This window comes from Moschus berezovskii, chromosome 22 (assembly GCF_049115385.1).
Source record: "Moschus berezovskii isolate FMDL1 chromosome 22, NW_MosBer_1.0, whole genome shotgun sequence".
NCBI lineage: Eukaryota > Metazoa > Chordata > Mammalia > Artiodactyla > Moschidae > Moschus > Moschus berezovskii.
Window position 1 is genome coordinate 11153817 of NC_142481.1, and position 26943 is coordinate 11180759.

The window sequence follows — 26943 nt, forward strand, 5'->3', positions numbered from 1 at the left end:
CTCCTCCCTGAATTCCTGGAAACTAGCCTGGATAATGTAAAGGGGTTAAACCATGATTCATATATTAGTCCAGACAGCTAATGAGGCCAACATGTATCAGTAGGTTTTGTGGAGATAACAATTTGTTTTTCTCTGGGGTAGATTAGTATATTCTTTTTGGTGACAGAAAGTCCAGGTACAAGTCCTGGAGTCCCTTTATCCAGAGGGTCTGTTTTTCAGTTGGTATGTTGTTTCTATACATTCCGGGCCCATAGCTCTAAGTCCACTGGGAGAACACTCAGGCATGTAGTCCAAAGTTCACAGGAAGTCTAAAATGGGAGTCCCGCAGCCAAGATGGAGTCCCCTTTGCCCACTTTCCTCTTTCATTCTTCCCTCCTGATGCTCCTAACTCTCAGTGGGAGCATCAATTATCGGAATATATTGTACCCTAGGCCTCCTAACCGGAGAAGGCAATGGCACGCCACTCCAGTACTCTTGCCTAGAAACTCCCATGGATGGAGGAGCCTGGTGGGCTGCAGTCCATGGGGTTGCTAAGAGTTGGACACGACTGAGCGACTTCACTTTCACTTTTCATTTTCACACATTGGAGAAGGAAATGGCAACCCACTCCAGTGTTCTTGCCTGGAGAATCCCAGGGATGGGGGAGCCTGGTGGGCTGCCGTCTATGGGGTCGCACAGAGTCGGACACGACTGCAGTGACTTAGCAGCAGGCCTCCTAACGCCGATCTGGGAAAGTGAGATTAGTCTCTGGGACACAACGTTAACAACACATTGTAAAATGCAAGGTCCACATAACAGAACGATTAAAATGACTATCATAACAGTGAGCACAGTTTTCCACCAACCACCCTTTACCCAAGATAGGACTGAAGTCCAGAAGGGAATATTTTCATCTGGCGTTGCTTTTACTTGGTCCCTCATGTCACCCAAAGCAGCTGTTACATTGCCAGATAGATCAGGAATGTATACACGTCGTTCAGCCTTAAGTATGGCACAGGTTCCTCCCTGTGCGGCAGTGAGTATGTCTAATGCCATTCTATACTTGATTTTTGTTGTCTTGCCTGATGCAAAAAAAATCCCATAGGCATATCACCCCTCCATAGAGGTGATACCCGCCATGGGAGCCCGTCCATCACAGATAGAGGCATGGTGCTGGACTGGCCCAACAGCCTTGTGCCCCTCTTTAGAACAAATCCCAAGTACCCTACCTCCTCCTTGCACTTCTTTTTCAAGACCCGGTAACCAGCCTCCATCAGCAGTCCCAGAGAGGCCTTGGTTCCTTCCCAGCAATCATCCTTGTTCTCAGAGGCCAGGAGCAGATCGTCCACATATTGCAGCAGCCAACAACCAAACTTTTCTGGCTGAAATGTGCCTAAGTTCGAAGCCAGGGCTTCTTCAAAAATGATTGGAGAATTTTTAAACCCTCAGGGGAGGTGGTGCCAGGTTAGTTTTTGTTTGGCGCCCCCTGTTGGGTCTTCCCACTCGAAAGCAAAAATTGGTTGTGATACCACTGGGCTAGGTGTATACAGAAAAAGGCATCTTTTAAGTCCAGACAAGTATAGAACTTTTGCACTTGGAGGGAGGAGGCTGAGTAAGGTAGATGGGTTTGGGACCGTGGGGTGCAGGGTCACGGCAGCTTGGCTGACCAGCCTTAAATCTTATTGGCCTATAGTCCTGTCCTCCTTCCTTTTTAACTGGTAGGATTGGTGTATTCCATTCTGATTGGCATTCAATCACGATGCCGGCCTGTTTCAGTCTATTTATATGTAGTAGTATGCCGAGACGAGCCTTCAAGGGCAATGGATACAAGTGTTTGCTAACCGGGGTGGCACTGGGCTTAAGTTCTATTATTATTGGAGTGTGGTGTTTGGCGAGCCTGGGGGGTTTCCTTCTGCCCAGACCTTGGGAAACTGTTGAGCCAGTGCTTCCTCCCGGCCGTTCATCCCCTCTAGCCTTTTCTCAGGGTATTCATGTAACCTCCGTTCGTCCTGTGGGGTAACTGAGAGGGAGAGTAAGTAGGTAGCTGGGCCCATGTGCAAAGCGGGGCATTTGTGGGGGGAAAAGGTCACTTGTGACCCCAGTTGAGAGAGGAGATCTCTTCCCAGTAGAGGTACCGGGCATTCAGGGATATATAAGAACTCATGACTCATTGGTGCCCCCGCCATCTGGCACTTTCGGGGCTTACAGAATTGTTTAATCATTTTCTTTCCAGATATCCCAGTTACGGCAGTGGGCTTTTACGAGAGAGGTGCCATGGGTTCAGTTACTGCTGACAATCCTGCTCCGGTATCCACCATGAAGTCAGTAAGTCGGTCCCCTACTTTGAATGTTACCATGGGCTCTTGTGGACTGTGTGTCTCTGAGCCTCGGCATCCCTGTTCGGTCTCTAGTCCGTCAAGGCCTACCATTGTACTAGTTGATTCCTGGTTTTTAGCGGTTTTAGGACATTCGTTTTTCCAGTGGCCGAACCCTCGGCACCGGGCACACTGATTGGGCTGTAACGTGGGCCTAGGCTTTCGCGGGGGTCTCCTGAGGGCCTGGTCTCGTTACCAGGAGGGAAGGGCTTTCCTGGGCAGCCCAGCAGGCTTCCCCAAGGCCGCGGCTGGCATTGCAGAGCTCTGGTCTGCTCTCTTACTGTCTCCCCTCCGTCTTTTTTCAGTTTCTTTCTTGGCTTCCACATCTCTATTTCTGAATACTTTGTCTGCAATTTCAATTAGTTGGGAGCTGGACACTGATAACACTCCAGCCGGCTTCTAGAGCTTTCTTTTAATATCAGGATAAGCCTGTGACACAAATCCTGAGCTTATAACGATGTGGGAGCCCCTGGCTTTGGCGTCGATCGGCGTAGTCTATACGCCTCACACAGTCTTTCACAGAATTCAGAGGGGGCTCGGCCCCTCGTTGCACCACTCTGGCAGGTTTTGCCATATCCATAGGCCTGCGGGCTCCCCTTTTTAGGCCCTGTAGAATGGCTGTACGGTGTCTAATTGGTTTCTCCCCTTGTCTGTATTATAGTCCCAATTAGGTCTGTCATCGGGGAGGGTTTGTTCCACCCACCTTTGTGGGTTTACACTGCCTTCTGGAACCATTTCTAGCAGCCATTTCTTTGCTTCAGTAAGAATTCTATACTGCTCTTCGGTACTGAAGAGGGAAGTTAATAATCGGATAATATTGTCCCATGTTGGTCGGTGGGTATGAAAAATGGTTTCCATCAATCTAATCATGTCCTATGGCTCCTCTGAATATGGTGGCGTATATTTTTGCCAGTTCAATATATCAGTAGACAAAAATAGTTGATAGTAGTAGGCCACGGGAGCCTGGTGATAAGTCTTTCCCCTGTATGCGGGCCTGCTGAACTTTACCTAAGGGGCATCTGAAATGGTGTCTTTTCTTCTAACTCCTTGGTGGAGCACAGTCTTCGTTTGATTCCAATGTTCTCCTCCCCTTTTTCATCGGTACTCAGGTGGCGGGGTGGGGGGTGGCGGTGGGTAGAGCTTAGGTTGTGCCTCTGTGACAGGAGCTGAATCCGGAGAGTGGTCCCTCCCGCTGGGGTTGGAGCCCGCTGGGGTGACGGCTCTATGACCTCTGGGGGGCTGAAGGAAGGGCGGGGGCAGCAGTGATGCTGGAATGTCCTATGGCCTCGGTCTGGTGGCTGTTGAGGCCTCCGGCCTGGCCGACACATTTGAGGGCGGGTTCACCATCCAGTACAGCGGGGGAGGAAGTTCCTCATTTGGATCCTGTAGAATCTCTTTCTATCATCAGTTAGTTTCTGTGCCTTTTTCCTTCTCCATTTTGAATATAAAATCGTGCCCATGGTGGAGGAATCTTGGGCCAGCTCTAGCCAGGAGTATGTATGGGAACTGGCCGGGTGTCCAGGTTTTCCCATGACTATCACATAGACTGCTTTTATTATTTTCAAGTCCATTGTGCCCTCTGGTGGCCAGCCAACTCCCATAGCAGACTATTCGACCTTGAAGAGGATGCACAGCCGGCCAGGTGTCATTTTTACCCTAGTCTCCTCTGAACCCTTTTTGAAACTTTTGATCATATTGGCCAGTATAGTTGCCTTAGATCCGTTTCCTCCCAATTTGCCTACCTTTCCAGGAGTGTTCCTTCTTCTATTGGCGGAGTTTCTGGTACCCCAGATACTCCTGATATTTCCACTCGATGAAGCACTTAAATTGCCACTCGGCTTCTTCCCTGATAGGATTGTTAAGGGCTTTACCAGCCAAGTCCCAGAGGGAGAGGGGAGTCCAGCGTGCTTTCTCCTGTTGTTTTATGTGCTTGAACCAGAATATCACTTTGTCTAGGACCACTTCTCCTGGAACTTTAAATGCCTTCTCTGTCTTGGTGAGCTTGATCGGGTGTCGACCAAAGCACAGGTGAGTTAAATAACCCGCGTCCCAGGCTATCTCCGGAAAAGCCAATTCGTACTCATTTATTTCCCTTTCTCTGCCTTAACAAGCTTGAGGGGATTGAGACTTAGCAGATGGGACACCTCCTGGGGGAGGGCAGGATACGTGCACACAGAGACCAAGTTTCTTCCCCCAGTAACCCTCTTGCGCTTGCCTGGTAGTAATTTCCCCCAGGACACCACCTTCTAAATGACATTCACAATAATCTTCCTTAAAGCCCTGTCACATCCGTCAACCTGTACCCGACAACCACGGTCACTCTCCTGCATCAGTCACCATGGGTCTGTGCACGTCTCTAATTCTCAGGGGGTTGATCAGGCCCCCTCTTCCCCTATTGGGTGGGGCCCTCCTTACCTGAGCGCTGTTTCCTCGCTGCCATTCACTACTTGCTAACGTGACAGGTCTGGGCATGGAAAGGCAGAATCGTTCCAGAGGGACGAGGTGATTCAAGCCGCAAGGCCCCAGAGTAGCCCCAAATGGGACTTAGTCTCCTCAAAGTGAGGAGCTTCCCAGCCAATGCACCAAAAATGTTGTAGCCATGCTCTCTGGGAAGCAAACTCACTCAGAAGGACAACACAAATAGTGGAGTGCAGTTTATTACTCCGGCGGGCCCAAGGCAGAGTCTCCTCTTAGCCAAGGACCCGACCAGTTTTTGTGAAAACCTCATATGCCCTAAGTGTACGTGCTCAAACCCTCCTCCCCGAATTCCTGGAAACTAGCCTGGATAATGTAAAGGGGTTAAACCATGATTCATATATTAGTCCAGACAGCTAATGAGGCCAACATGTATCAATAGGTATTGTGGAGACAATTTGTTTTGCTCTGGGGTAGATTAGTACATTCTTTTCAGTGATGGGAAGTCCAGGTACAAGTCCTGGAGTCCTTTTTATCCGGGGGATCTGTTTTTCAATTAGTATGTTGTTTCCATAGATACCAGGCACATAGCTCAAAGTCCACTGGGAGAGCACCCAGGCATGTAGTCCAGAGTTCACAGTCTAAAATGGAGTCCCGCAGCCAAGATGGAGTCCCCTTTGTCCACTTTGCTTTCAAGAGGAGATTCAGAGTTGAGGCGGATGGTAAAGTCACCCTGGAAGACCTGGAGGAGTTGGGATTCACTCCTGGTCCTTTAAGGAGGTGAGGACTACTGGATTCCGTGGGACTGGGGAGGCTGGATGCCTGGTCCCAGGAAGGGAGCCCCAATGCCAGCCTGTCCTGGGTTGCTGCCAGCCTGTCTGCTTTGGCCTCAGAAGGCGCTGGCAGGGAGTAGGTGGAGTGGCTTCTCTGGGCTGTAAGGGGTCATCACGGGCCAGCAGCCTCCCTGCCCAGACACTGTGTGAGTGAGATGAACTTTCAGTTCCCCTGTCTGGAGAGGGGTTAGCGATGTCAGCTTGCCTGAGCCCTAGGTGTGCAGAACTGACGCCCCCACCCTTTCCCCGCCTGAGTCAGACTCCAGCCCACCCCTCCCCCACCCCATGAGAAGTAACTGATTCCAAACTCTTTCCAGATGCTCAAATGCTTCCTGGAGTTTCTTGAAAGCTCTGCCTTTCTATTATAATCAAGTCTTGACACCCCTTCATCCCCTGCCCCTTTTGGAACCTGGAAAGACCTGAGTCCCAGCTCGCTGCCTCCCTGCACCCACTTGAGTTCACCAGGACAGCCTTCTGCAGCCTTGCTGGCCAGGCCAGGCTGAGTGACCACAGGCCGCACCCTCCCGGGAAGGCCTGTGATATCCTTGTCAGAAGGTCATAGGGCAGCTGTGTGATCCTCGGCCAGGTCCTTCCCCTCTCTGGTCTGGGCTCTGGCCAGTGACCAGGCTGGATTCTCTTGCCCACTATGGGCCACTGTGGGAGGTCAGGGCTGGACCAAATGGGCCACAGACACAGAGGAAAACAGGCCTCCCATTTCTTTTCCATGTATATTTTTTGTTATTTTTAATTTTTTTTTGTAAAATGTCCCGGTTCTTCCATAACTTATAAACATGATTTATACCGAGGGGTGGATGGGAAAGCGGGCAGGGGCGGGGTGACTGGGGACGCACCTCTCCTTGCTGCCCCCTTGGGGCTGGGCCCATTTGGCCATTTTGGGGGAACGGGGACACCCCTACACCTCCCTGAGGTTGTCTGGCCGCCTCTGCCCCTGGTGCTCAGAATCCCGTAGGCCCCTTGACTCCAGAATCGCTTCCTGGACCCCAAGACTACTGGGCACGCGGCCCCTTGTCCTCCACGTCCTGCTGAGCCCGTCCTTCGGAGCATCCCCCCTCAGCTGCTGGGGTGATGTGTCCCCTCCTTTCCGCTGCCCCCTGATCCCCGAGGAGGGAGGGAAGGGAGGGGGAGGGGGGCTCAGGTCTCCCCTCCACGGCAGGGGGAGGGGCAGGTGGGATCAGAAGGAGAAAGGGCGAGGAAGGCGGGGCCTGCAGGGGCTCAGCCAATGGTGAGGCCGAAGCCGCACTGGAACTTGTTCTTTCGGTGATTCAGGAAGGCCCCGAGGGCCAGCGTGAGGGGCAGCGGCGGGAGCTTCTTCTCCAGCGTGGCGCCCACGATCCAGTTGCTGTCCACAGAACCTGTGGGTGGACAGCTGGGTGAAGAGCCTCACCCGACACATCAGATACCACCGGCCAGGCCGCTGACTGTGCTGTCCCCACCACCCGGAGCCCTCTTCACGCCCCCAAGGGCTTCAGCTCTGAGCTCCGTGACCCCTCCCCTCTGGAAGCCCTTGGCCACCCCGCGGACCACCCTCCCAATCCTAGTCTTGTCCACACCAGATTGCTGCTCTCTGTGGATGGGTCTGGCCCCAACACTGTGGGCCTGGGGTGGGGGTGGAGCCTGGTCACTGTTGTGTCCCCAGCTGGGCACAAAGCAGGTGCTGAGTACCTGCTGAATCAGAGACTGAAATCTCTAGGGCTCGTGCCCAGGACCTGATGGGTGTGCAAGTGCCCGCTGCCATCCGTACCCAATGGAGCCCAAGGACTCACTGAAGGGGAGCAGAGAAGCTGTGGTCCAAATGCAGCCTCAGACCCGGGGCTGCCTGCAGAGTGAGGGCTTAAAGCAGGTTTCACAAACCCCTCTCCCTGAGCCTCCTGGCTACTTTTGTTAAAAATTTTTTTTTTTTTGGCCCCACTGCAAGGCTCGTGGGATTTTAGTTCCCTGACCAGAGATCGAACCTGGGCCCTCAGCAGTTGAGAGTGAGACCACTGGACCACTGGGGACTTCCCCTGGCTGCCTTTAGAAGCCTTGAACCAGGGCCACTGAAGCGGCCTTTCCGGGGTGGTCTCTACACACCCCAAACCTCAGAGCCACTGAGGCGCAAGGAGAAACTTGAGACTCAAGTCAGCCTAGGGGAAGGTTGTGGGTCTGGCTGTGACCGGGGAGCCTCCCTAAGGTGAGACAGTAGGGCAAGGCCAGCTGCACTCCAACCTGCCTTCCATGCATGAGAAGAAAAGCAAGGGCCATGCATGTAGACTGCTGGCTGGGGTGGGGATGGTCCCTGCAAAGCTTGGGGCCCAGGCACCCACCCACCGTCTTAACAAGCATTCCTGGGTAATCTGGGGGCCTGGCATGCTGCCCTCTCCCATTTCCTCTGGCCCGTACCCCACTCAGAGCTGAGTCACCTCTTGCTTGTTTCTCACGTAAGGAAAGGGAGATCTGTACCTTTGAAGAGGAGGTTGGCCTTGGGCAGGTCCAGCTGGTACCCAAACGAAACACTTGTGTCCTGCATCCTTGTGCTGGCCTCAAACTCCACACCCACCTGCAGCTGGAGGGGCCAGGGCAACACACACGAGTCAGCGTCCTAGGCTGGACTCTCGGGCATGCCAGTCCTGGGCACCCCATACCCAGACAGCCAGTCCCCAGGCGGGCTCACCTGGTCGCTGGCTTTGTGGTAATACGTTGCATGCATGCCCGCCTGACCCAAAGTTACTGTTGCCAACCAGTTGTTCACTGGAAGAGAGCAGGGGGGTTACCAAGGGGGCCTGGGCAACCAGGGGCCCAGGTTTTCCCCCTTTTCCCTCAGACCCAGGAGTCCAGCCCCCAGCCCCTCCTCCCTTAGTCCCAGGACTCCAGGCCCCCAGGCTCACATGTGTATTTCCCAGCTAGCGACATAACAGTGCCCTCCTCCCCAGGCCGCCGGTGGTAGACCAGCTCTCCGCCCAGGGCCAGACATGGCGTGATGCTCTGGAGGTAGTGAGCCACAAGGATTCCTGCAGGCGAGAGGTGGAGTTATGACTTCTGAGCCTGGTGGTTAGTTTCCACCCGGTCAAGGCATCAGACTGGACTCCCGCTTCCTTAGGCCTCCCACTTGGGCTCCTTGCTGGAGCCGTTCACAGGGCTCTGAGGTCAGCCTCCCACGCCCCCCAGGACCTCATCTACTTTGCCTTCACCTGCCTTTACACAGGAGGCTGCAGAGGCTGAGGAGTCAAGTTGCTCCCACATGGTCAAAGGACACATTAGGGGCAGAATCCAGGGCTCCCCATCTCCTGAGCCCAGGCTTCGAGCCACCCTGCCGCCACGAGCAGTAGGTGAGAGCACACTCTGGGGGGGCCAGACAGCCTGGGTTCAAATCCCAGCCCCAGCACTTGCTGCTGGGGTAACCAAGGGCCACCGGCACCACTTCTCTGTGAATGGGACACCTCGCAAGACTCTGAGGAAGAGCAGAGTGCTGGATGCAGGCGTGGTGTGTGCAGGAAGTGCTCAGCACAGCCAGGGCCCGGCCGTCACGAGACCCGCCCTACTGGAGTCTACTTCCCGGGCCCCTTGGCAGGAAGGATGGCTCTGAGGGCCCCTCAGTCTCTGCTAACCGCCCACTCCACCGCCGGGCTGAATTGAGCCCAAGGACTCAGACTGTCTGTCTTTGCGAGCCCAGGAGGGTGGTCACCACAGAGGCGATCACTGCAGAGGGGGAGGGCCAGGGAGGAAGGAGGCAGTGGGGGACGCAGAGCGAGTGGTGACGGAGAACCAGAAAGCAAGAGTCACCTCTGTAGAGACGGGGAAGCAATCAGAAATGGAGGTGGATGGTGGGACCTGAAGATGCCCAACCTGAAGGACGGAGCAGTGAGGACCAGCGAGCTAAGCTTAGAGACGGACACCCAGCCAGAATGGGGAAGACCGGGGCAGGAGGGAAGGAGGTGGGGACAGGGGAAAGCACAGAGCTTGGGGTGGGACAGTCTCAGGGTCAGGAGTGTGAACCGGAGACAAGATGCTTCCCTGGACAGAGATCAGAGGCACCGAGTGGGACTGGCCTGAGGGAGTGGGACAGGCCGGGAGGACAGGATGGGACCTGCTCCCATCTTCAGGCACACCCAGGCAGGCGCTGCCACTGGGGGGGCGGGAGGGTAGAGGGCTACTGGCCAGGGTCCAGGAGGCGTCCTGGGGGCGGCTGCGGTCAGGGCTGGCTGAAGCTGGCTTCTCCCCGGGAGTGGCTGACACTGACCCACCACCTGGCCCCTCCTCCGCCAGCTGGTTGTTAAGCCATCACCAGCACACCTCTGGACAAGAGCAGCCTCTGTCCCAAGAGAAGGGGAACCTCGGGCCCACAGAGAAAGTGACCATCCAGGGGTCACACAGGGACTTCAACTCAAGAGTCTCCGGTCATGGTTTAGATTGAGGGCTTCGAGACCCTGAACTCCTCTCCCACCCGCCATCTCCTCGGCTTGCCTCACCCTCTGCTTCCCAAGCCCTACCCTCCTCCTTGGCCTCCTGCCCCAGTCTCATCCTCTTCAAGCAGCTTTGCATGCGGAGGGATCTTGTTAAAGTGCACACCCAACCCTGCTCCCCCTGCTCAGAACCTGCCATGACGCCCCAGCATCAAGGACACCCTGGCTTCTTAAGACACGGGTGCAAGGCCCCCTGTGGCTCATCCCCAGCTTTCAAAAAGACTTCCTCCGAGAGCTTCACAAGCCCCTGCAGTGCTCATCTCCTCACAGGCCTTTTTCTTGAACATCCTGCCCTTTCTAGCATCTCCATCAGTTCAGTTTAGTTCAGTTGCTGAGTCGTGTCCAACTCTTTACGACCCCACAGACTGCACCACATCAGGCTTCCCTGCCCATCACCAACATGAGTCTACTCAAACTCATGTCCACTGAGTCGGTGATGCCCTCCAACCCTCTCATCCTCTGTCGTCCCCTTCTCCTCCTGCCCTCAATCTTTCCCAGCATCAGGGTCTTTTCAAATGAGTCAGCTCTCCGCATCAGGTGGCCAAAGTATTGGAGTTTCAGCTTCAACATCAGTCCTTCCAATGAACACCCAGGACTGATCTCCTTTACGATGGAGTGCCTGGAATGGCCGTGAAGAACCCACTGAGTTCAAAACTCCAAGAGAAGAAAAAGAACACCTATTATAGGTCTGAGAGCAAAGAGGTGGCCTCAGACAAGGGGCAGAGTGTGGCTCTCCTGAAACCTGAGGGGCTAGGGCTGCACCTGGCTCCCTGGGGAGGGGGCACACAGCGGGCTCCTGGCTGGGGCCTGACAGAAAAGCTTCCTGTCCTCCCCACGCCGCGCTCCCTGGGGCTTTGGCCACGCAGCCTTCCTCTGGGAGCTCTGCCCTTCTCTTCACCCTCCTCGGTCTAGACACTGGCATTTAGAGACACTGTCCTTGTCACTCCAGGTGAGCTGGGTCCTCCTGTTCTAAGCTCTCACAGCAACCTGGACCTCTCCTGATTAGATGTTCTCCCAATAGTAACACGGTCACTGTGTGATTATTTGTCTCAAGACAAATGTCCTAGCTACTGGCCAGGGAGGGGCTGTGTGTGTCCCAGGGTGAGTACACACTCAAGGTGCTCAGAACGAAGCCGAGGCCCCAGAGGAGGAGCTGAGGCCAGGGGAGGGGACCAGGTAGTCCATGGGCTCCTCGTTAGGCCTCGACGGTGATTCCAACGCCAGGCCCTCTGCTTCCTCGCTGTGCGATCCCGGGGTGGGGCCGATTTCATCCCAGACCTTGCCTTCCTCACTTGTGAGAACCCCGATCCCCCTGCCTGTTGTGGGGCGGCCCAGAGACAGTGAACCCTAACTAGCTGTGTCTTGCCCCACAAGGGGCTGACGGGTCCACCCACTGATTCCTTCACCAAGGTGTGCGTGCTGTGATTGTGCCTTTGAGATGGATGGGGAGACCGAGGCTCAGAACGGGTGGAGCTCCAGCTGTCAGTGGTTATGAATAATTACATGAGTGACTACTCATATAGTCAGCACTGACCTGGGCCCACAAGTTCTGATTGGTGTTTGAGGGGAGGAAGGGACGCCCATAGGGACTAAGAGACGGAGTGTCACTGGTGGCCTTGGGCTCCAGGGAAGAGAGACCTAGAGGCCAGTGTTGAGGAGCATGAAAGGCCAATGCTGTGAGTGTTTGCAGGGGTGGGGGGCCTGGTGCCGTGGACTCTGGAGGTGGCCTCACTGTGTGTCCTTGGGGAAGTACTTGCCCTCTTTGGGCCTCAGTCAGATGGGGATGATGGCAGCGCCACCCCACAGGGCTGTGAAGGATTCCACGAGCCAGTCCCTATTGGCTTGAGTGACTGGATGAAGGCCCGGTGCGTAGAGTATGCCAAGGGCCTGGCAAAGGGCACCAGGTGGGAAACAGGACCTGAGGTGACCGCTGCTCACTCCTTCATGCAGTATTTGAGCGCCTACTCTGTTCCCACCACGGTTCCAGGTGCTGGGCACCCAGGTGTCCTGGCTTCCAGCCTTCACACTACACTCACTGCCCAAGAGCCTGCTCTTCCTGACAGAGCTAACAGCAGGCACAAGAATCCGGAATCACCAACTCTACCCTTCCAGTGGGTTAAGACAGAAAAAAAAAAGGCTGACCTCTCAACTCTGACCTCTCTCTTAGCTCCCACACCGAATCCAGCAGTGAATACAGACCCCCAGACCGCTGCTTACCCTCTCCGCTGCCCCCTTGTGGCCTGGTCTCCACACATCGGCACAAGAAGTCCTGTCAGAAGCTACGTCGGATGCTCCTGTCCCTTTCAAAATCCTCTCGTGGCCTCAGACTCAGAAGCTCTCAGAGCTTTGCTTTAGCCCTGCCATCCTGACTTCTACCACTTGCCCTCCTTCCTCATTGGTTACAGTCCCAGTCCTCCTCGATGTTCCAGTGAAGGGTCGTACCTCAGGGCTTTCGCACTTGCTGTTCCTTGCAGCTGAAAAGCTCTTTTCCCATGTATCTGCTTGGTACCTTCCCTCACACCCTTCAGTCTTCGGTCAGGCATCACCTATGTAGTGGGGCCTTCTCTCAAGACTCCACCAGCCCCTCCCGACGCCACCATCTTTCCAGAGGGCTCCATCACCCATCAGCTTTACTTGTGTCTCTAGAATAGAAGGTTCCAGGGGCCTCCCAGGTGGCGTCAGTGATAAATAACCTATGTGCCGCTGCAGGAGATATAAGACACCTGTCTTATAAGACCCGATATAAGACCCTCGGTCGGGAAGATGCCCTGGAGAAGGCCATGGCAACCCACTCCAGTATTCTTGCCTGGACTCTCCCATGGACAGAAAAGCCTGGTGGGCTACAGTCCATGGGGGTCACAAAGAGTTCAAGAAGACTGAAGTGGCTTAGCACGCGTGCACATCTCCCTTAATATATGTAATATAAAAATCACCACTAGAATGTCCAGCAGACTTAGTTTTCCTTAGTTCACCAGCATATCCTCTGGACATGGAATATATGATTCATAGTCAAGAAACATCAGATCAATGTAGAGAAATCAAAGGCAGATGCCCAGAGACAAAAATAAAAAAGGGGGAAGCAGAGAGGAGAGACCAGAAGTACAGACATTAGTCAGCAGGTCCTCGCCCCCAGCCAACCCAAACAGGAATCTTCCTCGTCGTCCTCCACTGCAGACTGACTTGCCTCCCCTCAGCTACACGTGGACTCTGCCTGCCTTGTAGTCAGCTCTGTGCCCCCAAGCAACCCCAGAGCCCCAGGAGTAATGCAGCAGCTCATTTCCTTAGGACCCGTCACATGCCTAACCCCATTTGAGACTTTCCACACATGACCTGCTTGACAACCCTGTGAGGCAACCCGATTTTAACAGATGAGGAAGCCGAGGCCCGTGAGGGTGATGGAAGTGCCCCCCCAATTGTGGTGAAGCCAGTGGCAGAGCTGGGACTTGAACCTGTTTTTTCTGCCACAAGGCTAAGGGTGCCGATTGATGCTCTGTGTTCTGAAGTCATGCCTGCCCAAGACCATTTCTTGGACGGCAGAAAAGGAAGGTCAGAGGGAGAAATGGATCTGCTGGGAGTGGGGTCTGACCACCTTCCAAGGCCTGTGCCTCTTACCTGAACCCACCAGGACGTCCGGGTTCCCCAAAGTGACGGCTGCTGTGAAGTCAGAACCCCGGTACTCCCCGTCCACCTGCCAGTTCACGAACTTCGACTGCTGGGTCTGCGGGGGCGGGCCAAGCATGAGGGTGAAACTGAGCAGGACCCCATGGGGCCCGCCGGGGCACAAAAGGCCTTTCAGTGGCCTCCCCTTCTCCTTCGTAGGAAAAAGGCTTCAACCTCCTAGACCATCCCCGAGGGCAGATCCAATTACTCATCAGAGAAGAGAAAGAAAGCAGAAAGAAAGGAAAAGCAATCCGCTAATAGTCACACAGTAGTGCCGTGAGGGCTTCTCTTAGGGCGCAGCAGGTAAAGAACCTGCCTGCAATGCAGGAGCCACAGGAAACACGGGTTTGATCCCTGGGTCAGGAAGATTCCCCTGGAAGAGGAAGTGGCAACCCACTCCAGTATTCTGAATTGTCTGAAAAATCCCATGGACAGAATAGCCTCGCTGGCTACAATCCAAAAGGTCGAAAAAAGTCAGACCCAACTGAGTGACTAAGCACAGCACAACAGTGCCATGATAAGGTGGAATCCTAGCTCCTATCAAGGACATGCTAGGGCCTCCACCCAAGAGGAGGATGGCAACTTCCAGCTGAGCACGAGACTCCTGGTACACCACCCACCCTATGGCCTTGCCACTGACCAACCAGAAGAAAGTCACACATCCTGCAGCCCCCTGCCCCGAATTTGCCTTTAAAAGCCCTTCCCTGAAAACTGGGATTCCCTGGTGGCTCAGACAGTAAAAAGTCTGCCTGCGATGCGGGAGACCTGAGTTCAATTTTCCAGGCAAGAATGCTGGAGTGGGTTGCCATTTCCTCCTCCAGGGGAATCTTCCTGACCCAGGGATCAAACCCGTGTTTCCTGTGGCTCCTGCATTGCAGGCAGGTTCTTTACCTGCCCAATCCCTGGATTGGGAAGATCCTCTGGAAGAGGAAATAGCAACCCACTCCAGCATTCTTGCCTGGAAAATCCCATGGACAGAGGAGCCTGGCGGGCTACAGCCCACAGGTTCGCAAAGAGTTGGACATGACTGACTTCACTCACTCACTCCCTGAAAACTATGGGGGAGTCTGGTCTGTAGAGAACTAGCCAACCATATTCCTCGCTTGATCTGTTCGATAAGCCTTTCTCTGCTCCAGACTCTGATGTTTCAGTTTGCTTGGCCGCACTGTGCCTTGAGTTCTTGGCTTCAACACCCAAGTGCAGCCTGGGGCTCAGGGTGGCTGGGGGAGTCACCGACTCCATCCTTCCACTCACCTGGATGGCCATCTTGGACCTGAGGCCAGGGCCCAGCTGATGAATGACCTGAGCATTGAGGCTGCCACTGTTGTCCATGTCACCCACCAGCACGGGGAATGCCTGTGGGGCAGAGGGCAGGGTTAGAGGTGAGAGGCCTAGAATCATGGATGTTCATGCGTGATGGGTTCTGGTGAGAAGCCTAGGATTGGAAAGCCTAGAATGAGGTCCTCTCCTCCAGGAAGCCCTATAAGACCACCTAGGCTGAGTTAGGCTCTTCTCTGGGCTCAGTCTTTGGGTTCCGCCATTTCAGTCCTACTCTCCCTGAACTGTTCCTCTCTGGGGACAAGCTTATTCTCTTTCTTCACTAGGCTGTGAGCCCCTATGGCTGTTTCAGTCACCGCTGTGTCCCCAGGACCACCCAGGACAGAGATGGGCAGGACATTGGGGGTGCCCTGAGGCTTGCTGAATAAATGTTTATTGCGTGGAAATAGTTAACACAAGCAAAAATCTAATTTAGCCCCCCAACTCCACCTGTGTACTGTCCAGCCTGCTTCTGGGCTTCCAGTTTTGTCTTCTAACCCAGCTTCCGCAGACAGCCTGAGAAATGCTATTTCCAAAGCACTCATATCACCGCATCATCCCCTCCTTTAAATCTTTCCGTGGCTCTCTAGTGCCCCCTAGTGAAAGTTCAAATGCCTGGCTTGGCCTTCAAAGCCCTGCATGATCTGCAGCCCAGCCCTGCCCACTCTGGGTCATCACTATCTGGTGACCCTGGTGTCCTCAGACTCACCCAGAGAAGTGGGGGTCAGGATGAAGGAATGACCCAGGTTTCGATGCACCCTGGAGAGACCAGTTCCCACCTCCCCACATCACCAGCAGCCCAGTCTCCTACTGACAAAGCTTTCTTCGACTGACTGGCTACAATATTTGCTAGATAAAAGATACAATGAATGAACGGCAAAAGGTACCTCACCTCTGTGGGACTCAGCTGCTTCGTCCCCACGTACGTGACCCCGAAGTGGTAGTTGGACTCCCCGACTGTGCTGAGGGCTACTGTGTGGTTCACCTGGCAGAAGAGGACGGGCTGTGGTGATGAGCCTGTGGGCCACTCCCCAAGGAGCCCAGCTGCACCCATTTCCAGGCCAGCTCCCCTCCAGCCTGGGATGGGGGATGCTTGCCAATGTGACTTCCCTGTCAGGGTGTCTCTGGGCATGGCATGGGATGAAGACTGGGAGGTGTGGCCTGCCTAGATTAGACACTCAAGAGAAAGCATGTGTGTGGGCATACCTGGCACTTCATCTCTGCCTGGATGTTGGTTGCGGGGGTGGGTCCCTAAACCCTACCACTACCCCCAAATTGAGTGGTTAGCCTGGCACTGTCTACGGTGTCTTTAAGTATGAAGGAGCCCAGACCTTTAAGGAGAAGTTAAAGGACTGTATGTGCAGATGCAGAGGGATGGCTGGGACGATCTCTGGAGAATAATGGCATTAGAAAGGCTCACCTGGAAATGATTACTCAACCCTTTGTTGACTGTGAGCTTGACACCTTCCATCTGAATAGGAAACAGCTCTGAAGGAGAGAAAAATGCTGTCACACTTCAACACACACACCCCATCTCTCATCCCTTTCTTCCCTATGGTCCCCACTCTCCCTTCTCCAGGAACCCATAACCAGCACACTGCACAAAGCACCTCATCCAGTAAAGAGGCAGAAGAGCCCAGAGGATGGGCTCAGGACCAAAGCCTTTGCCTGCATCCAAATTCCAGTGCCACCATCTACTACTTGTGTGACCTTAGGCAAGTTATTTTATCCATGTCAAACTTATCTGTTAGTTGAAGATGCTCACCCCATAGAAATACTGCAAGGATTTAATGAGTTAACCCACACTGAATGCCAGAACAGTGCTCAATAACCCACCACCACTTTCGCTACCACAATTACTCCAAGCCAGGATCCAGAAGCCTTGGGTTCCACCCCCACTGACCCATTACTGACACGGTGACCTTGGGCCTCGGTTTCCCTCCTAATCACACGAGGCTGGCTTGGCCGATTCCTGGGGCACATGAGGTTCTTAAGCTTTTTCTGCACCGCTCTGGCATTCTATCCTGAGGTTCCATCATTTGATCCCATCATTCTAAACCCCAGGTTCAACGTTCCACTATTCGATCCCAACGTCAACTCTTAACGCTCTGTTAAATGATTCCAATGGTCTGTGCCAATTCCCAAGGTCCTCAGTGCGCTCCTCCTTCCCCCGAGATCCGGGCCATCACACCCCTGCCAGGTCCCTAGCCCCTCACCCTTGCACTTCCGGTGGCACTCCTCGAACGTGCCCGGGTTGGGCAGGCAGCCGCAGGCCCCATCGTCCCCGGTCCCTCCAGCGCTGGCAGCCGCAGTCCCGGGGGTCCGTTCGGAACCTCGACTTGTGCCAGCCCCAGCGCCCAAGCCGCCACCGAGTGGCGGCAACGTGAAGCCGGGAGGAGAGGGCGGAGGTGGCGGCAGTCCCACGAGGGGAGGCGCAGGCGGCGGCGGCGGCCCTGCGGGCGGCGAGCTAGCGGCCAATACGTTCCCCATGGTCGCCTGCAAGGGGAAAGGTCAGAGGGCAGAGGTCAAGGCCCGCAGGCTCCAGGCCGAGTCTCCAGCCAACACCCCCAGCCCCCCCCACCCCCCCGCTCAGAACCCCAATTCTTACGCGCGGTAGCGCCTCCTCCCGGTCCGGGCTCCGCTCCCACCCCGTGGGCCACGCGCAACCGAACCCGCTGCCGCCGCCGCCGCCACCGTCGCCCCGCCCCACCTAGCCCATTGGTTTAGCGGGCCCTGAGGTCCTCCCGCCAGCTTCGGGGTCTGGCCTTACTATTGGAGTCATGGATGAGAGTCCCACCTACCTCTTTGGAACGTCCTTTTCTGTTGGTTCTCACTCGCAGAAAGGTCACAGCACACCTCCCTGCCCTTCCCATTGGCTTGAGGAGCCCACCCCGATTGGCTCGCGATGCCGCGGGTTCCGGGGTTCACCCACCATTGGTCTGTGCTTCTCACTTTGCACCGCCCATTGACGTAACACCTCCGCCCCATTCCCGAAGGCGTCCCTCTTTCGACTCCGCCCCGCGGCGAAGTTGTTAATAATAATTGGTCGGCCTTGCCCCTTGCAACTTCCTGATTGGCTGCTGTAGGTACAGGGGTCGGACCCTGGTGTCGTAACCATCTTGTGTGTTCATTGGCTAACGTGCGGGGGTCAAGGGACACGGATAAAGATGGGTTGCACAGCAGAGGCTGCTAGGCAGCAAGGTCAGGCCTCGTGTCCCACCAGGCATCGCGGCAAAGGGGCGGCCCCCTAGTCCGAAGTCGCAGACCGAAAGCCGGAAGTGCTAGCCCTTCCCACAGTGCCACGGGGAGAATTCTAACCCGTTATGTGAACTCTGTCCTGTTTCTTGTTACCCACTATGCCTCTTACCTATTTAACGGGACAGTTGCCGTAGGCCCACCCCTTTCGTTTCCCATCATGCTTTCTGTGCCTTTCCCCCAACCCTTGCCTCAGTCACCGAAGCTTCTATCTTTGGCCCATTCATTCCTATCCCATTACCCGGCATGCCTTCCGCTCCATTCATTTCAACTTGGTTGCCTGTACGACCTTTAGCCCTTTTTACGCCTGTTCATTTCCCACATTTTTTTTTTTAAATTATGTATCTGTTAATATTTGGCTGCACGGCTGGACATGCTGGATCTTTAGTTGTGACCTGTGAATTCTTAGTTGCAGCATGTGGAATCTAGTTTCCTGCCTAGGGATGGAACCCTGTCCGCCTACATTGGGAGCGCAGTCTTAGCTGCTGGACCACCAGGGAATTCCTCCCGCATTCTTCTAGCTGTACCTTAATTGAGCATCAGGCTTTATGTCTATTACTCAACTTGCCTGTGGCCCCTATTTTCTCCCGTATTCATTCCTCTACCCCTGGCTCATTCATTGAGATCTATTACCCATCATGCCCTGAGCTCCTATTACAACATTATTCATAATTTTGCCTTTGGCCTACTCTTACTCATTACACCCCTGCCTCTTGTACTATTCTACTCTGCCTATTTCTACTTTGTTCCGTTTATTTCTGTCTGTTACCATTAGACTGCTGTTGTAGATTATTTTTCCTTATGCCCTGGACTCCTCCTGCTCCTTCCGTTAACCATGGCTTATGCATTTTTGCTCATTATCCCCTCACTTAATTATCTTTTTTCATATCTTTGGTCCTTTCCTTTTTGTCTGTAACCTATCTTAACTTTTAGTCTACTGATTCCCTCAAGCCCTGGATCCTGCCCCCCCCCCCATTCATTACCCATTATGTTCCACCCCTATCCCCTAAACAGCCCACAGAAAACACCAGTTGAGACCTGGTCAAAGTACAAACTCATATTTTGTAGGAAATGCTATATTAAAAAAAAAAATCACATCCCCTATCCCTAACCCAGGTGATTCACTCCCCCCAACCCCCAGGGAGATATTTGGGTCCAATCCCACTGGGCAGGAGTAAAAGGACTCAGTAGTCTTCAAAGTAGCAGCAAATTCTTCTTCCAAGGTTGGCATCAGCAAGGCACACTCTGCATGAGGCTCACCCCATGTAGCCCTGAGCTGGGGCTTAATTCTCTGGAGACAGGGATTGGGGTAGTGGGGGCACAGGGAAGAAGGGTCTGTACCCTGAGACTCCTGCCTGCAGGAGGGAGGAGATGGGGAAGTTCCGCTTTGGGCTGGGGAATCTCCTCCCTCCACCTTTAGAGGACAGGGTGGGGAATGGGTGAGAGAGGCTCTGCCGCCTGGAGGGCTCAGGTCTGAGCAGCAGGATGTCCCCAACACCCACCCCAGCAGAGCTATTAGGAGTCACTGCCTGAGGAAAAATCAGGTCTGGGGTCTTCTTTGGGATTTGGGAGGAGTCTGGAGATGGTGGGTCGTGAGAGGTATAATCTATGTCTAGGGAATCCTTGGGTAAGAGTTTGTGCAGAAACCTACCTTCTCCAGCCTCTCCTAAGATTATCTGGTTTCCATGGTCATGGCCAATTTCTCTGAATCAGAGATCATTGATTAGAGGTCACAGTGGAGCCACCGAAATAGAAGTCAAAGATGAGATGCATGTGTGCTAACTGACAGTGGCTGGGCCCAAGGTCAGGGACCCTAGATCCCTGGCAGAAAGTTAAGATATCAAAAAATGAGAGGTGAAAGGGCAAGGCCACGGCGGCTTACACATACATGGCCCGGGACATGACAAAGCCTTTGCTCTGGTAGGACTCAGAGGGGCTGGAGTAGGACAGGGCATCATAGATGGGGTTGATCTTGTCCATATAGTCTTCCTCCTCCTCCTCCTCCTCTAGATCCAGAGAAACCCTCTCCACAGCAGGTGGCCCTGGAGGCACCAGGATGGGGGACCCTAGGCTTGTGGCCCCAAGGATCAGGGGCCCTGACCGCTCTTCCAAGGTAGGCAGCTCATGGTATCGAGGCATTTCCTGAGAATGGGGAGGGAATGAATCCAAGGTTATCTCTTGAGCATAACACAGAACCCCAGTTTGCTCCTTGACCCTCAAATCCTGACCACCATCTCCCCATGCCAACCAGACCTGACCTCACCCTATGTCACCCCTTGTCACCTGGGTTGATATTGCACTGGGACAATCATGTAGGTGGTTCTTAACTCAAAGCCCACAGCATGGACCCTACCCCGTTGATCCTAAGCTTCTTTTCTTTTGATCACTGAAACTCTGGTCTTTCCCTATGAGCCTTTGAATTCAATCTTGACCCAAACTTAAGCTCTACCCTTGAAACTTGACTTGTTCTCAAACTCAGCCTCCAACCCCTGACCTCCAGGAGGCCACTGAGGGGAGTGACTGTCTTGTTCCAATTCCAAGCACAATATCCGGCAAATGGATACACTCAACCGGTCCTCTTTGATAGAGTGATTTTAACTCTCATCCCTTGTCCTTGGACTTTCAAAACCATGACAGTCCTCACTGAATCCTAAATACATCTCAATCCTCTAAGCTCTGACCAGAGATAGCGCCCTGAGCTTGCGTTTCAACCTTTAATCCTTGATCTGTTATGTAAGATTCTGTGTGCATACTTGGTCATGTCTAACTTGTGGGATTCCATGGGCTGTAGCTTGCCAGGTTCCATGGGATTCTCCAGGCAAGAATACTGGAGTGAGTTGCCATTTCCTACTCTAGGGGATCTCACCCACCCAGAGTCCTACGTCTTGTGCATTGGCAGGCAGATTCTTTACCACTAGCACCACTTGGGAAGCCCCCTCTTATGTAAGGAGGCCCTTAAACTCAGATCCCAAATCCACCCTTGACCTTTCCCGAGTTTCTACCTGCTCGGCACATGAGACACCAGCATCAAAGTAGGGGGTCTTGAGTGGGCTGTGCTCCGAGGCCCCCAGGGTGAAGAGCTGGGAGGGCTGCGATGGGAGAGAGAGGGACAAGTCAGGCCCACCCCCCCTACCCTGACAGCCTCTTTCCCCCAGTTCCCCAATCCCAGCCTCGGCCTCAGTGGACGAAGGTAGGTAGGGAGGTGGGGGCAGGGTGGGCTCCAGGGAAAGTGCTTACCATCTCTGGTTCCTCCAGCTTTGCCTTTGGGGTCGGTGGCTTGTATGAGGGAGGTCCTTCCAGTCTGTGGGGTAGGAGGTAAATCAGGTGGAGGCTAAGCCCTGAGAACCCCTCTATTCCAGAGCCACTGCTCATTTCTTTCCTCTACCTGATCTCCCTTTGCCACCACCTACCTCCCCTTGCCCTGCTGTCTCCTGCTCATTCCACGAATTTCTATTCTTCCACGAAGTCCTCCTGACTCTCCAGGAGGATCCATGGCTCCTGTTATAGGATCATAGCTAGCTATATGTCTCTAATGGGGCACGTACTGAGTTTGTATTTGAAATATTACTTCTGATCTCATTCAACAACTGTATCCCGCTGAGACAGTGTGAGGGAGGAAACATGAGATTTGTGTTGTATTCCCAGAACCCACGATGAGGAGTATCAGGTCATATTTGGAGAAAGAGAGAATGAGAACTTCCTTGGTGGTCCAGTGATTAAGAATCTGCCTGCTACTGCAGGGGACACGGGTTCGATCCCTGGTCTGGGAACTAAGACCCTATGTGCCATGGGCCAAATAAACCCACGGGCCACAACTACTGAGCCTGCATCTAGAGCCACAGGCTGAAAATACTGAAGCCAGTGCACCTAGAGCCTGTGCTCTGCAACAGGAGAAGCCCCCACAACGAGGAGCCTGTGTACCACAACTAGAGCTGCTACTGCTAAGTCACTTCAGTCGTGTCCGACTCTGTGCGACCCCATAGATGGCAGCCCACCAGGCTCCCCCATCCCTGGGATTCTCCAGGCAAGAACACTGGAGTGGGTTGCCATTTCCTTCTCCAATGTGTGAAAGTGAAAAGTGAAAGTGAAGTCGCTCAGTCATGTCTGACTTGTAGCGACCCCATGGACTGCAGCCTACCAGGCTCCTCCGTCCATGGGATTTTCTAGGCAAGAGTACTGGAGTGGTTTGCCATTGCAGCCCCCAATTGCTGTGACTAGAGAAAGCCGGGGCACAGCAATAAAGACCCAGCGCAGCCAGATAAATCACTTAAAAAAGAGAGAGAATGGAAAGAATGAGTGAAACGCTTTCCTGTCTCCCAAACTATATTAAATTCTCTCATTCTACACACCCACAGACCAGAGTATCCTGTATATATAATAATGGTGGGTTCTCACTACGCCTTCAATTCCCAGCTCAGATGTCCCTGCTTCCAGGAAGCCCTCCCTGATCTTTCAGGCTGAGTCAGGTGCCCTCTGTAGCCACGCTTAGCTCCTTCAGCTTCCCTAGTCCAGTCCTAGCCATGTTGGATTGTCACGGTCTGGGGATGGATCTTTCCCCTCCAGACTGTGAACCCCAGGAGGCCAAGACCAGAGCCATCTCAGACATGGCTGGGTCTCACGGGATTAGAAGATGAGAACAGCAGCAGGTTGTTGGTTTGCATTGACTAGGTGATTAAGACTGGTTCACAGACTTTCATGTGCATCTTAGGGAGCTTGTTATAAATATAGACACCAAGCCCTTCTTGTGAAAGTGCTGATTTAGTAGGTTTGGGGTAAGTCCAGGAAGGTGTATTTTTAACAAGAGTTCCCCTCACACACACTGGGTCGTCTTATTTGAGAACCATTTTGCCCCCAAGTTTCAGCAAGTGATTTCAGCTTTCTGAATCTGTTTCCTCTTTGAGAAGATGTGTATCCTTAGCTCTGTCTGAGAATTTAGGTTTCCATGATACGATATGTTGATGTGTGTAGATATCTTTTATTTGTGCTTTAAATTTATTAACTTTTGGACATTTTTTAAAAAGGTTTATTTATTTATTTATTTGGCTATGTTGGGTCTTCCCTAAGGTGCGTGGGCTTCTCCTGTTGCAGAGTACAGGCTCTAGGCATGTGGGCTCAGTATGTGTGATGCAAAAGATTGGTTGCTTCGCAGCATGTGGGATCCTGTGGGACGAGGGATCAAACCGGTGTCCCCTGCATGGGCAGGCGGATTCTTAACTACTGGACCAACAGGGAAGCCATTTTTTGGACATCGTTTAAGTGTTTTGTCTCATCATTGTGTTTCTAAATTTCAGGGCCTCGCTCAAAGGGAATACTTTCTGAATTACTGAATGAACAAATGATGAATGGATATGAGGCCTCACTGAGATCACAGGTACGATGCCGCTCATCGAGTCTCTACAAGATGCTGTAGAGAAGTCAAGACGCCTCTCATAACAAGTGCTCTACAGAGAGAAGTGGGGCTAATTTCCCCTAATATCCAGGTTCCTCTTTTTTCACAGTAATACAGATTTTGACTGGGCCTGTGGCCACCCAGAATAAAGACGACATTTCCCAGCTTCCCCTGCAGCTAGGGCAAGCCATGTGACTAGACCCTGGCCAATGGGAAATGAGAGAATGTGATGTTTCCCTTGTAAGACTGCCCTCTATTTCCATTTCCCCTTCCCACTGGCAAGCAGGGTGGTCCTTGAGGCCAGGATGGCCATGTCTGGTTGTCGTGTACATAGACAATGATAAGAGAGAAGGGAGCCATCTTGGAATGTGAATGAAGGGAAGGCGGGACAACAAGATAGCAGGAACCTGGACTCTGATGACTTCACAGCGCATGATTTCCAGGAAATAAACTCTCCTCTCCACCCCATTTAAGTCCTGGTCATTTTGGATCACTCTGTTTCACAGAGCTGATACTGTGCATGGTCCTGTGGGGCTCCTGGGGCACCAGGCTTTTCTGTGTCCCCCATTTCTTTGTTTATAAGAAACACCCTTCATTCAGCCTCCATGACCTTCCCTGAATGCCAATGGGCAGATTCAAGCAGTTGTTACTTAGGGAAGGTAGGAGATGCAAAACCAGGGAGAAGCAAACAGTTAAGAGCAGACTTGGGCCAAGGTCCTGTTTCCCTATTAATGGATACATACACAACAACATCTTTGAGCTACTCTGCAGACAAAGAAATCCCTTCCAGGTGGGAGAAGCAACTGATTAATGATGGTAAGTGGCCCACAAGCACGTAGACCCCAACTACCAGTTGGACCTGAAGCTTGATGCTGCTGACTCCCACTTACCTCACCACCAACCCATCAGAAGAATGTCCACGGGATGATCGCATCCTCTTTGAACAATTACTATAAAACTTCTCAGTATCTTCCCCAAGTTAGGACACTTGGGTTCTGAGGGCAGTAGCCCGCTGTGTCCCCCTTTGCCTGGCAAAGCAATAGAGCTACTCTTTCCTGGGTGCGTGCTAAGTCAATTCAGTGGTGTCCGACTCTTTGTGACCCTCTGGACAGTAGTCTGCCAGTCATCCCAAATTCTGTCTTGGAGATTTGACTCAGCACTGGTGTGCAGAGAAGCTGAGCCATTTCAGCGTCACAGCCATTACCAAGACTTTCTCCCAGCCTCCTCCCCCACCCAGTGCATCCCGTCCTGGGACCCCTCCCCCATCCACTTCCTAGGACCCGTCACTCACTCCTCCTCCTCCTCTGCCCCCTGCAGCCTCTGCTCCTTCCGCTGCTGCCGGCAGATCAGGATGCCCGTGGCGGCCACAGCAGTAGCAATGATGGCAGCAATGATGCCCCCAATGATGCCACCTGTGGCCCCTGCTCCGGCTGTGTTGGGTGTCTCTGCAAGAAGGAGGACAGCGTGAGGGAGTCTCAAGGAGGAAGCCACAGCCTATTCCCAGTCCCACCCCACCCTCCAGTCACCACCTGCCTGACTACCACCTCTCCCAAGGGCAGAGGACATTCTTTTTATTCACTTAATCCTCACTGAGCATTTGTTGTGTGATAGAATGGTGAACAAAACATGCAAAAGCCCCAGTCCCATGGGACGAATGTTTTGTCAGGCAGGGAGGCCACAAGTAGAGAAATAGACACAATAGCTAATATGCCAGGTGACAGCAAATGATAGAGGGTAATCGTAGGGGACTTCTCTGGTGTCAAAGTGGATAAGAATCCACCTGCCCACGGTGGGGACACAGGTTCCATCCCTGGTCTGGGAAGATTCCACATCCTGCGGGGCAGCTAAGCCCATGCCTCATAACTACTGAGCCCACGCTCTAGAGCCGCCAAGCCGCAACTACTGAAGCCCGCATGCCTAGAGCCCCATGCTCTGCAACAAGAGAAGCCACCACAATGAGAGGTCTGCGCACTGCAATGAAGATCCAGGACAGCAAAAAAACCCAATTATACACACACACACATATATATATATACTTCCCTGGTGGCTCAGATGGTAAAGCGCCTGTCTGCAATGCGGGAGACCTGGGTTTGATCCCTGGGTTGGGAAGATCCCCTGGAGAACGAAATGGAAGCCCACTCCAGTACTCTTGCCTGGAAAATCCCATGGACAGAGGAGCCTGGTAGGCTACAGTCCATGGGGTCGCAAAGAGTCGGACATGACGGAGAGACTTCACTTTCACATATAAAGGCAATGACATAATGCCACATAATGCCGGTGTCATTCACCTTACTTATGGTAGGGAAGTGCTAAGTGACAGAGCAGGGTAGTCAAAGGTAGTCAGAGAGAGCCTTACTGAGAGATATTTGAGCAAAGACCTGAAGTAGCTGTAGGGGGCGAACCACGAGGATATGAGAGCATTCCAGGAAGAGCGAACAGCCAGCCAGAGCCGAGGTCCTCTGGAGGAAGTCTCGGGTTGTCTTTAGGGACTGGAGGGAGCAGAGCAGAGAGCTGATGGGAGAGTGTGGTGCTGAGGGAGGAGAGGTGACAAGGAATGGGGCGAAAAGGCAGAAAATTGGAGAGGGGGCAGGCGTGATTCTGGGCTTGGGATCAGAACCCCTCATGCATTATACAGAATGCAGTTATCCTGGGCAGAGCATCAGAGGGCCTCCAACCTCACGGAAAAGGGGTGGAGAGAAGTGTGACTATCCCCCCTTACACAACCCCGGACCTCTCCTTTGTTAACACTTCCCACTTCCTGAATCGTTATTGGAGCCATTACCTGTTTACTTGCCAATTTCCACACTGTGCGGTCCAAGGGACGGGGTCTGATACACAGCTGGTGTTTTTCTGGGTGCATAAGGAGGGGCCCAACAGGGACACTTGGGGACCGACTGCCTGCCAGATCGACCACCTTCCCGCCCCTGCACTCCTGGCACTGCCCTCCCGTTGGGGGAGGAGCCAGCAGCTGGGGTGGGAGGTGGGCAGGACAGGACAGGGTGGTACAGACAGTAAACATCCAGAGGAAATAACTAGTGTGCCGAGGCCCCGCCCACAGGCCTCCCCGTCCATCAACCCCACTACAGAGAGGCGGAGAGAAAGCTGCCCGAGGGAACGCTGTCTGGATCCCTGGACCATCCCATTTCCACAACTTCGCGTTACACAGTCTGGCATCCTCCGGAGGGCTTCTCAGAGCGTCGGGGAAACATCAGAGTAATTGTGCTCAATCCGCACACTTGCCCATCCTAAGATTGCTCCTC

General features: G+C 53.5%; 2 protein-coding genes across 3 annotated transcripts in view; both read right to left on the minus strand.

The window, feature by feature from the left end:
• Nucleotides 1–6316: 6316 nt before the first annotated feature.
• Nucleotides 6317–17807, minus strand: TOMM40 (translocase of outer mitochondrial membrane 40). Its single transcript, XM_055411917.2, has 10 exons — nt 17648–17807; nt 17256–17535; nt 16460–16527; nt 15932–16024; nt 14977–15078; nt 13675–13780; nt 8488–8610; nt 8274–8350; nt 8063–8165; nt 6317–6975 (listed from the first exon to the last, which is right to left on the minus strand). The coding sequence occupies exons 2-10, from the start codon at nt 17527–17529 to the stop codon at nt 6836–6838; spliced, it is 1086 nt and encodes a 361-aa protein (XP_055267892.1). The 5' UTR covers nt 17530–17535; nt 17648–17807; the 3' UTR covers nt 6317–6835.
• A 1543-nt stretch (nt 17808–19350) lies between these two features.
• NECTIN2 (nectin cell adhesion molecule 2) overlaps nt 19351–26943 on the minus strand; it is a 34085-nt gene continuing 26492 nt past the window's right edge. The window contains exons 6-10 of one of the 2 annotated variants that reach the window (XM_055411896.2): nt 24975–25128; nt 21532–21595; nt 21297–21383; nt 20183–20436; nt 19351–19998 (exon numbers count right to left, since the gene is read on the minus strand). In XM_055411896.2, coding sequence (XP_055267871.1) covers nt 19578–19998; nt 20183–20436; nt 21297–21383; nt 21532–21595; nt 24975–25128 — 980 coding nt within the window. In that variant the 3' untranslated portion in view covers nt 19351–19577. Of the gene's footprint in view, nt 20437–21296; nt 21384–21531; nt 21596–24974; nt 25129–26943 lie in introns of both variants that reach the window. The other variant, XM_055411897.2, reaches the window with a different exon arrangement.

What these genes read in the sequence shown, in the direction of transcription:
- TOMM40 (XM_055411917.2), bottom strand. Translation starts at nt 17,529, where the DNA reads ATGGGGAACGTATTGGCCGCTAGCTCGCCGCCCGCAGGGCCGCCGCCG. An exon ending in GTGCCACCGGAAGTGCAAGG is followed by an intron (nt 16,528 to 17,255) that starts GTGAGGGGCTAG and finishes TCTCTCCTTCAG; the next exon opens with AGCTGTTTCCTATTCAGATG. An exon ending in GGTTGAGTAATCATTTCCAG is followed by an intron (nt 16,025 to 16,459) that starts GTGAGCCTTTCT and finishes CTCTTCTGCCAG; the next exon opens with GTGAACCACACAGTAGCCCT.